Consider the following 11,065-nt stretch of genomic DNA (forward strand, 5'->3'; position numbering starts at 1 on the left):
CCCAACACCATCAGGCAATAGTGACAGATCCATATTGCTTCCTACATGATTTTGTTGTGTTCCTTCACATATTTCTTTTCTCTGGAGTTATTTTGGTTGTAATTTCTAATCAAAACATTCTTTTTGCCATAGGAAGAAATGTTGAGATTCCAACATTTGGCTTTTTAAAAACCACAAAAAAAAACCATTTCATATTTTAAATTCTTAAAAGAAACCCTGAAAAACTACATTTTTCCACTGCCTCTATGAACTTTAGATGACACGCTTACGGAAAGCTTTGGTACTTTAGTGCAGCTTTACATTTTAGTCCAAAAGCTTTTTGTGCTTCTGTACCGCTCATAATTTAAATGCTCAAGGACAGAATTAGTGAGTCAATAAAGCTTTTGTATTTTTTGTAAGTTTAAAATCATACTTTAAAAAAAATGTCCTTCTTTACTCACCTACTTGTTCCTTTTCTCTTCTGCAGTCCTGGAATTTGCCCCTGTCTTTCATGTAAATGCATTTTTATGTGAATGTTTTTTAGGTATGAAGGAGAATTTGTGCAGGGGAAGTTTCAAGGTGTCGGCGTCTTCACTCGCTTTGATGGCATGAAGTTTGAGGGCGAATTTAAAAGTGGCTGTGTGGATGGCTATGGTAAGACCTTATATTCTGATACTCACTATTAGATTATTTAGAGATTTTGGATGAGACTGACATTGCTAGCATCTTAGTTTTTGCATACTCTATTACTACCTTTAAATATGATGTATCAGGTAATTTGGATTTCATTTGGAGGAATTCTTCAGTATTATGTGAGTTAAAAGGGAAGCCTGCTTTATTGCAATGCTGTCTATGAAAAAACATTTTGAAAAGCTTAAAAGTATCTAAATTTGGAAACCTCTGGCTTGTGTTGCTTGCTGGACTTTAATGTTTATGCTTTTTTTTGATTGTTTAAGTTATTAAATTAAGGTAGTAATTCAGATGTATGTTTTCAACTAACCCTCCAGTCTCAGTGGTTTATCTGTCTGTGGTTCCAACTACTTTAAGTGTTTTTAATTATATTAAACAGTGAAAGGTGCTAATTGTCTGGTCTGAAGCTACCGTGTGTCTGGGCACAGAGTCTCTGTAGGTAATCAACACATTTTTTATTTGAAGGCTGTTGTGTGGAGAGGGCGGATCAGTGTGTCAGTGTGACAAGTGGTGATTTGTTTGTGCTTGTAAAAAAAAGAGATGGAACATAAAGATTCCTCCAGTTTCCTGACAGTTGAAGACCAGAAATCAGAGCTGGTTCGAGCGGTGGTTTAAATGTAATTTTTTGTTGATTGTTATTATCCCGAGTTCCCAACTCTCAGCTGAGGTGATGATGTATTTCAAATGAAGAAATTAACTTAAAATTTAAAAGTTAATGTAAAATTAACTTGAAGTTATTGCCATGGTTTCTTATAGCCACATTTAGGACCAGAATTTAGTTGTTGTGAGTCTGAGTAGCAGTTCTATACTGTGTTTGGTGTAAGTAGCACACCAAACATCAGTGTCACATATTTTCCTGTTCCTAACCAGCCTTGAACCAATTCAAAGAGCAAAGGTCATGTGACTGCTCAAACTCCTGGCTACACTGCTGAGTTCTAACAGCTTAACATGATACATCAGATACTTGGGTGGGGTGCTCTGCCACAATACAAAAGGTGTTCAGCTACCCTGAACACCCCCCACCCCCCCAACACTGGCAAAAAAAAGGGGTTGAGAATAAAGTTGAGATATTTTGACTACATGATATACATTCAATGGATATGTTATTAGGTACACCTTGCCAATTGGAACCCTTTTTGCCTTCAGAACTCCTTTAATTCTTTGTGTCATCAACAACTGTGCCACATTCAAAGTCACTTTAATCACATTTCTTCCCCATTCTGTCGCTCGGTGTCTGATGCTCAGTGATAGGCTGATTAGATGTTTGCGTTAACGAGAAGCTGAACAGACGTAAGGTTGTATAACAGTTAAATGAACATGCTTACTAAGCAAATTTAAAGACTTTTGAATGAATGAACTACAATACAAATGATATACAAGTTTTCATTTTTTTGTTCAGAATTATTGTGTCGGTGTGATTGTTTTATTTTAGTCAGGCACAAGTAATGTAGGGAAGAACATTTAAAATATGAAGAAGGAGGGAAAGCGGACATTTCTTGTATAAATTCATTTGATGAAGGCTTTTAATACGTTTTCTTTGCTGCTTTAAATTTTGTTAGCAATTTTTTGGTATTGTATCCACTTTCGTTGTTTTTGTCATGTGATCTCCTAAACACTGAGGCAATATTTTAACATGTTGGGAACTAAACTGATTTAATCTCTTGCTTGTTGGATGAAGCCAGTAGTTGGTTAGCTTAGCTTAGCATAAACACTGCTCTCCTGGCCTCGTGCAAAGGTAGCAAAAAACAACTTTCTACCACATTATTTCAAGCCAAAGCTAACACTTTGTTTCTTGTTTGTTACATCTGTACAAAGCTCAAGAGTAAAGATGACAGTCTGTCATTTTAGGGGCTGTTATGTGACAGGCTACAAATAACCTGCTGGACTCCCCAGTAGTTGCCAGGCAACTTGTCCCAAAGATGCGAAAGCAGCCTTCAGAGTCAAAGTCTGTGCTGTGTACATGGACCATCCACCCTTTGAACCCCCTCCTTCTGACTTCTGTGAAGCATAAGAACATGACACACTGCCAGTGAACATTAATCCAGGCAGCAATTACATTTCCTGCTAAAGCAGACAGTTATTTTCAGAGACAGAAAATTCAAAACAGTCCATAAAGGCAGCCAGATCTGACACTTCTGGCCATGTGTCACTTGTTTGATGAAGTGAGTTGTGTCTCGAGTATGGCTGTTAGTCAGTTTCCTCCGTACCTGTTTGCTTTGATAAAATGCATGATGAGAATTTTGTGTGGTGCAGGAGTGCTGGCGTTTGTGGACGGAGGCCCCGGAGGAGGCACCCACGAGGGTCTGTTTGAGACCAGCCAGCTGATGAAGAGAGAGAACAGCCAGGGAGCTGTGCAGCGGGCGCAGGCGGCAGCTGCCAAGGCCCGAGCTCTGGCCATGTGACGTGGACTACATCACCCACAGTGCCCCAGTACCAGAATCATCCTCCCAACACTACCCCCTTGGTTTGAGGTGTTTAATTTTTCCTTTAATTTTATTACTCTTTGGCTCCTTCTCATCCACTTTTTGTTGGACTGGTAAGTTAGTTTTTAGGATTTTATTCTTATACGTCTGTTCTATCTCTCATTCATGTAACATGCAGTATGCGCAGAGAAGAAATGAATGGCTCCCTTAAGTTTTGTCAACACAGCCACTGAATCAGGATCTGCTGAGCCAAACGCAGATTTAATGTTCAGTTCACACACTGGTGCTAAATCTGTTTCAGGGTCAGGTAATCTGACAAAACACAGAAGTGCATGTGGACGTTTTCCAGTAAACACTGATTTGGTGAGTTTCATGTCAAAAGAATATCTGACATGTGAGTTTAAAGTGACCTAAATTTATTTTAAAAAAGAAGACAATATTTATGTTTCAAAGTGAAAGTGCACAAAAAAATAGTGAGACTTTATATTTCTGAATAAATTAACTATTAACAAATGGTAGATAAACAAAAGTAAAACAAATTATTCTGATTTGATTTAATGTTTATTTTTACTGGTGAATTCTCAAGCCTAACAAATATAAAAGTCATAACTGGTTTAAAACCAAAGATTACATTTTTAATTTTTAATCACAGTTTTATTCAAATTTATTGATGTAAAACTTGTGTTAGAGCTGTTTTGTCTTCAAATATTCAGCAGAGCGCTACAGACCATGGCTATAACAAAGGACGTAAATGTGGTAAAAAGTAACTTTATTGCATTACACAGCAGACAACCAACAAACAGGGGACAGGCACATTTTCATTACTAACATAAAAAATACAAACGTATTTGATTTAATAAGAGATTATTCATTTAGGAACAAAAGCAACAGTAGATTCAGTACTCAATTCTAGTCACTTGAATTAGTGTTTCAGCAGCACTGACATGCTTTCACATGGAAATGAAGTCATTCATATACGTTTAGAACAAAATGTCTAAAAACTTTATTTTATAGGTCTCAGATTTTAATGAGCGATTTCAAAGAATTCTGCCATGTGATTCTAATTAGAGTCAAAATACAGACCATGAATAAGTGGAACGCTGTTATTTACTTCATTGCTTGAGACAGTGTAGCAGAAGTCAGCTGACACTGCAAATATATAAACAAAGCTTACAGTTTCAGGTACTGTTTGTATAAATGAAATTTACAATTACAAAGAGAAATGAGTTACTGCTTGAGAACTGTCCACATAGGTCAGCTCTAAGGAAACTTACACAACAATGGATTGCCTGTTTTTAGTCAAATTAAATATAAGGGAAAACTATTCAAAAAGGTGTCAACAGGCTTCATTCTTACTTACCACTAAATCTGAAATAAATCAATGAAAGGAATGTTTATTTTCATATCAGCACTTGTTTTGAACATCAGCTCACCAGATCAGTACTTTCTGGGTTTCCTACCTTCCCTTTAAAATGCGTGTTTTTTTTCTGACCTCTTATTGGTGCTCTAAGGAGAATACAGATTGTTCAGTTTGAGTCAGAGAGATGTCAGGAGGGCCTTGGTTAGAGACGATGTGAGCAGCGTTTGGTGGTCCTTTTCACTCAGTGCCGTTACAGCTCAGTCTGATTACAGAACAGCAGGAACATCTTCCTCAGTGCCAAACACACAGTGCCAAGCGGCTGCAGCTGATCCCGAATCAGTGGCTTATTATCAGAGAGGAAGCTGGGAGGGGGGAGGATGGGGATTAATAGTGAGGAGAATGGGAGTGCCAGCATTGTCACAGGCTGCAATAATGAGTACAATTTCTGTTTTGGAGGTGCAATTTGATAATAGCATGCAATTTATGTTTGAAAGCAAGATTTTCCTTCCACCGGCAGTTGAGGAGCTTCCTGCTCTGTCAGGAAAGAAAGGCTTTGTAGGTGAAAGGGAGGGCCATCTGATGAAGGAGAGGCTCAAATGACTTGAAGGGTTTCGTGGGAGAACTATGTGCACCTTTTTCTGCGTGAAATTTGAGCCATTTTCTAAGAAACAGCATTAAGATTATGCCTCTTTTTTTAAATGTCAAAATGTAACCTCAATTTATGTCAAAATCCATGAACCAAAAACATTGTGTATTTTTGCAGTGCAAATCTTCACATAGGCCAAGGTTTTCCAGCAAGGTAAAACATATTGTAATGTGCTCTATGCACTTTTCTTTTTTACTCTTCACAACCCTTAATTATGTCACTTTGGAGTCTCATCTGATGTTTACAGTTTGTGTATCCTACCCCCCCCCAAACAAACGAAAAAAGTAAGTAGCACATACTTTATGTGTATCATACCTGCTGGGAATCAGTGGCCATCTATGTAATGAGACTGGTGGTGTAGATGTGCTATATATATATGTGTGTGTGAATGTAGTCGTACTGTTGTGGGTGGGGGTTGGGGTATTCAACGTGTAATGGAGTTAAGTGTCAGTTACGTGAATGTTCCAGTGTGCAATTAATTTGGGATGTGGTTTGGGGGCCGATGTCTTCCCTGCTGACCAGTTTGACAGCGACATCTAAAAGAGCTGAAGTGATGGAGGCATCTTACACCTTTTAATTGGCTTTGGGATCCAAACAGAAACTGTCAAACATATGCGGTTATTAGGGGATGACGTGGGCTGGGTTTCCACTGGAATAATCTTTAGTCTTATTCACTGTATTATTTCAGACAAAAATGTTGTGACTATGTTCATAGAGAATCTTTTAACTTTGTCCTGTATTGTATTTAACTGAATGATCCCATGTTCCTTCACAGTCTTAGAAAACAAAGAGGATAATGAAACCCTTTAAAATGCACCTTAAAACCTCAACTTTAAAAGTTGCCATGTGATATTAACACGGATGACTGTCTCTCAGCATTAGCAAAGTTACGCTTTCTAATGTGGGTATGACTGAAATCATTGGTTCACTGTGATGAGTATTAATTATTAATGAGGGTGCCATCTAAATCCACCCTAAAACAGAATTCACATATTTCAGAAAAAGTCAAACGATCTCTAAGAATGTAGCTTTGAGACAGTTTATGGACTTAAAGAGAGAATTAGGTTACATGCTATCTGCCATAGCTTTTAGAGCTGGTTGGAACATTATAAAAGGAGAATGTGAGGTCTTGAATTAAAATTGATAGTCACAGGAACATTGAACTGTTTTCTTTGGGGTTTTTTTTATTTGTTTGATTCAACTCTTAATTCTCACTAGATTATCTAAGATCACTAAAATAAATAATAATACGCTAAGAAATAGTTTTACGTTTTGGTGCCATGTCCACATCTGTGCCAAGTATGATGCTAAAGCCAGATTAAGCTAAGTAGCTTAATTGACTTAACATTGTTCAGTCTTCTCCTAGGCAGTGGGCAGTGAGTGATTCTTAAGTTCTCATATAATTCTTTATGATTACCGTATAAATTTTATTTAACTGAAAGTGTGATATTTTATAGACAAAGCTATTCTGCTCTTTCATGTTATTCCCCAACTTTGTGCAAAGATATGCTAACACTAGGAAATTAGTCTTACTAATCAAATTTGACTCTTCTTCAGTTTAAAATAGTGATTGAAATAATTCAAACCCTAAAAATAAATATTTTGTGCACACATTCTGTACACAGGAGAGAGGCTAGAAATATGACTTTCTGCACATTTCAGCATCATTTCAAACAAGGTTCTCCTTTTTATTCTTGCATGTTAGGCTTTTCCGCATTGATTAATCTTAAAATTATTAGGTAGAAACTGAAAACTGACTGCATTTAAAAAACACTGTAACAGGTTAAATGAACAAGAGTCACCTTGAACTGCAGCTGATATATAAGTTGCTTCCAGCTGTTTAAGAAGTCTTTCCTTTAGGCTTGTTTGCAAACACAGCAGCATCAAAGAGCAGCAGGATCCATATCAAAATGTCCAAAGTCACATTTATTCATTTTCTTCAGTTATTTTTGTCAGCAGTGTAAACAGCACATTGTGTCTGATTAGTCCTTACTAGAGACTATTGTGTCTTTAATGGTTAATTCTTTTCCTTCCACAGCTTCAGCAGCACTTTCTCTTATTAAACCCCAAATTATGATCAATTAAATAAAATAATTACTGAATATTAAAATTAATAGCCTATGATTAACCTTTAATTATAATCTATTAGTAGTTACGTCACATACATCAATCCACCATGAGTCTCACTTCAAGTGGTAGCTATAAATTGGGAGTGCTGTGGTTTATTATATTCTTAAAAGGATCATTCATCAAAATGTAAACATAAAGACAAAGAACAGTTAATTTTTTATGCAAAAGGATGGAATGAAATAAAGTGAATACCGTTTTAGGTGGGATTTCTAACAGTCTGAGGACTCGATGCCTTTTAAATGGGTTATTTTAACAGTGAAATGCCATTTTTGAGGACAGTTTTCTTTCTTTCTTTTTTACTGAGGCTCTCTGACTGTTTCATTTACACCAGGAATCCATTGTTGTTGTTATTCTTGGTGTCTTGAGCTGCATGTACATTTTAATATTTTCTCTCTCTTTCAAGAGGCATTGCCTGAGTCTGTATAGAGAGAAACGGACACTTAATTCACACACATGTGTGAGGAATGGAGACATAATCAGTGTCTATAATTTCATTAGTTCCACAGTATTTACTTCTCACACTCTTTCACACAAACACGCACACACTTGTGCTTAGACTGTCCTTATGTACGGCACAAACAAAAACAAGCCCATTACCATAATCACCACTGTAATAAGAAAATAGGGCGAGAGCAATCCAGGGCTCTTTAACAGTTGTTCAACAAGTGAGAGAATCAACACTGCTTATGAAAAATGAGACACAGTTACTTAATCGAGTGCCTGAACAAAAACCTTCTTCTACTGTGCTTTGAGTACCGGCTGACTGTTTTACTTACTCTTATTACTTTGTCTTAAATCTTTTTGTCTTTTTGTGTGTTTTTGTGTTTGTGCTTAATAAAGGGAAAACATGAGTGTGGGGTTGAAGGGCAGCAGTTTACCAGTTTATCACACTGGTGAGATGATTGCCTGATGAGTAACAACCAACTCACTGCCTTCACTCACAGTATGCCTTCATATTTGTTTTGGGTATTTTAAATACCTGAGAGATGGAAACTGAAACATTACACAAGGTTTTTCCAAATATCTGGATTTTAGAGATTTTTTGGACTTTTTTTTAAAGTTTTCAGCAACAAAGGGAAAAAATGGCTCAGGTCTTACATTATCTTGCTGTCGAGATTTTATCCTGAAATATGCCATGAAAATATACAACAATAGCTTTTGTTGGAGTAAAACTGGTGTCTTTAAGGGGCTCTCTGGCAACTTTGTTTGAAATAAGCAGAACTTGCTTTACGTTATAGAAAAGCCTATCAAGCTGCATAATGGGAAATTTAGGATTCGGCACTGGGGCATGATCCAGACTAGGGATGCATGGCTGTTCTGCAGAGAAATATTTCATGCATGGTTTTCAGTCGTCTATCTGATCTCCGATGGAACAGATATGCTTCTGTTTTAATCAGTTCAGCTTTCTGCTTAGAAGGCAGTTTGTGTTTCATTTGTATTGCACATTTGGTGGCCAGAAAGGTGTGTTTGTACTTTGAGTGTATTTTCTTCCATTTCACGCACATAAATAAAATCATTGTGAATGAGGTGAAGCCAGCACCTCCATACTGTGTAGAAACAGAGAATCCTAGAGCAGCTATTGTGCTGCTTATGTTATGCCTCCTGTGTTGACATAGTTTAAAGTTAGGATATGTCAGCCTCTGCTGACTGAATTTCACCCATTTAAGTGGAATATGAAATTGCTGCAGTACCCCTTTAGAGGGAATAATTGTTGAGCCATTAAAAAGACTGAACGTCTCTCAGTTCTGTGTGCTGACAGCCTGATGAGAGCACTTCTGCTAATTCAGCCAAAGGAAAGCTCCACAGATTAGAGGCAGATTAGAGTTTTTTCAGGACTGTTTGGTCAAAGAAGCCAATCAACACAAAGTAAATGACATTTACTGTTTAAGGTAAAAAAAAAAAAAGTTATTTGTCAACTGAAAATAGTTGCACTAAAATATGATTACCAGCCTTGTTAAAAAGAACCCTGACTAGTTCAGCTTGTGGCTGCTGTTTCTAAAGCACGCTGTCAAAACACATAGTTTGCTTTTATTGATTTAAAAACTGAGTCGGTCCAAATTTCTAACAAACCAGAGGTTTAAAAATTGTCACAGTGTGCTGCTTTTGTTTGCAATTTCCAGTTAAAAAAAAAAACAGCTTTCCTGTTGGAGAGGAGGAAGGTGGTAGGAAAAAGACACTCTGCAAAAGACCTGCAATTAGGTTATAGGAACCCATCTCTTTTTGCACTTGAAGCAAAAAGTGTTCAGAAATATTACTGGTTATTAAAGGATGACTGAAGGCGCCAGTAAACCTTGCACATTGGTCTCTGACCAATATGACTAATTGAAGTATTTTCTGGAAGTAAAACTGAAAGTCAGACTAATCTGCAGTGTTTAATCTATACATGTTTTCATAGTCAGGGTTCCTTTCCTTTCTAAGCAAAAATACAATCTCTAAGGTGACCTAGCATGTTGTTCCCCATGTATCCCCGTCAACTATTATGCTGTTTAAAGTTTCACTTTATTAAGTCTGTGCACAAAATTCTTGTGAGCCAAAAGCTCAGGCTAATAATCCAGAGTCCAATCACAATGCAGAGGTTAAAATTGGTCCCCTTTTAGGTCCATTCAATGGTTTTTCTAATTGTAAACACTCCCCGTGATCTTTATCAGGAGATACAAGTCTGCATAATGCATTTATTTTTCTTGTATCATAACTGAATTTAGTTTTCCTATTACAGAGCGTTTTTTGTTGTGAAACTACGTTTTCAAAACAGATCAAAGGTCAACTTGTGGCTTCTCAGAGGCTTTAATCATGTCTCTTTTCAGGTGCCATACTGTACACATTTACACATGCTACACATGAGCAGCATTTCAGTCTTTTATGAAAACTGAAGGAGAAAAATTTAACGTTTTAGGCATTTAATCATTTGTCCAAGTTCAGTCGTGAGCTCAAATATTAATTTTGATGAAAAATAAACAAAAGCTATTGTTGACTAAAAATAAACTTGCAGACAAATTTAACAACTGATAACCAAAACTTATCTCTGTAAATAAAAACTCAGTAACTGGGCTTTTTTTTCTTTTTCAGAAGTTTCACAGATGCATGTTTTATGTCGTCTCACGTGGGGCCACGTCCCCGTTTTAGCACCTTTAAACACTGCAAAAACATTTGGAAACTGAGACTCGCTGATGTCACGAAGCCATAAAGTCACATTGTGTTGTTGTTTCTGATGAATTTGTTGTTAAGATGATGATGTCATGGAAACAAAAGATGAATAGTGTTTGGTATTTTAGATGGAAGTGAATCCACAGACAAAACAATAAAGAAAATGCATGAAACCGAACCAGATTGTGAGCCTTTTGTGTTTGTGGTGCGAGGGCCCCCGGGAGACATGAAACACTGGAACGGCACAACGAAAGGTGCACACAACCACGCATACACATGCGGAGACATATGGAAGGATTCTGAACTCTGATCACACATCTCAGCAGGTTTAACGATTATTCGTGGAGCTCGGCTGTCAGAAGCCCACCTCCACCACCCCTCCCCCTGCTTCATCCTCCCCTCCCCCCACCCACTCTCTGCTCTGCTGTCACTAAAATAGCTTTAAGGTGTGTTTAGGTTGGACTTTAACCCCTCCGCCTGTTTCGTCTCCTTGGCAACCGTCCAGAGTTCCCTTAATTTGTATCATCTCAATCCCAAGTGCTGCAGCAGTTTTGCCTATTTGCCCCTAATCATGGAGCCTGTTTCCATGGCAAAGTATTTAAATATGCTCTGCAGATCATATTCATGTAACACACCACCAGTGGAAGATGTACATGCGTGTTTGTGTGCATTTCTTTTGTTCCTAAAAGTGAC

At 37.4% G+C, this 11,065-nt stretch overlaps 1 protein-coding gene across 2 annotated transcripts in view; it reads left to right on the forward strand.

Annotated features, from left to right (window-relative positions):
- Window positions 1–10,544, forward strand: part of LOC308395175 (MORN repeat-containing protein 4-like) — a 28,363-nt gene extending 17,819 nt beyond the window's left edge. For both annotated transcript variants that reach the window (XM_080879889.1, XM_080879890.1), the window contains exons 4-5: window positions 524–633; window positions 2,923–10,544. In XM_080879889.1, coding sequence (XP_080736015.1) covers window positions 524–633; window positions 2,923–3,071 — 259 coding nt within the window. In that variant the 3' untranslated portion in view covers window positions 3,072–10,544. The remainder of the gene's footprint in view (window positions 1–523; window positions 634–2,922) is intronic.
- Window positions 10,545–11,065: the final 521 nt, after the last annotated feature.

The sequence above is a fragment of the Rhamphochromis sp. 'chilingali' genome (genome assembly GCF_963969265.1).
Source record: "Rhamphochromis sp. 'chilingali' genome assembly, chromosome: 4".
Classification (NCBI taxonomy): domain Eukaryota; kingdom Metazoa; phylum Chordata; class Actinopteri; order Cichliformes; family Cichlidae; genus Rhamphochromis; species Rhamphochromis sp. 'chilingali'.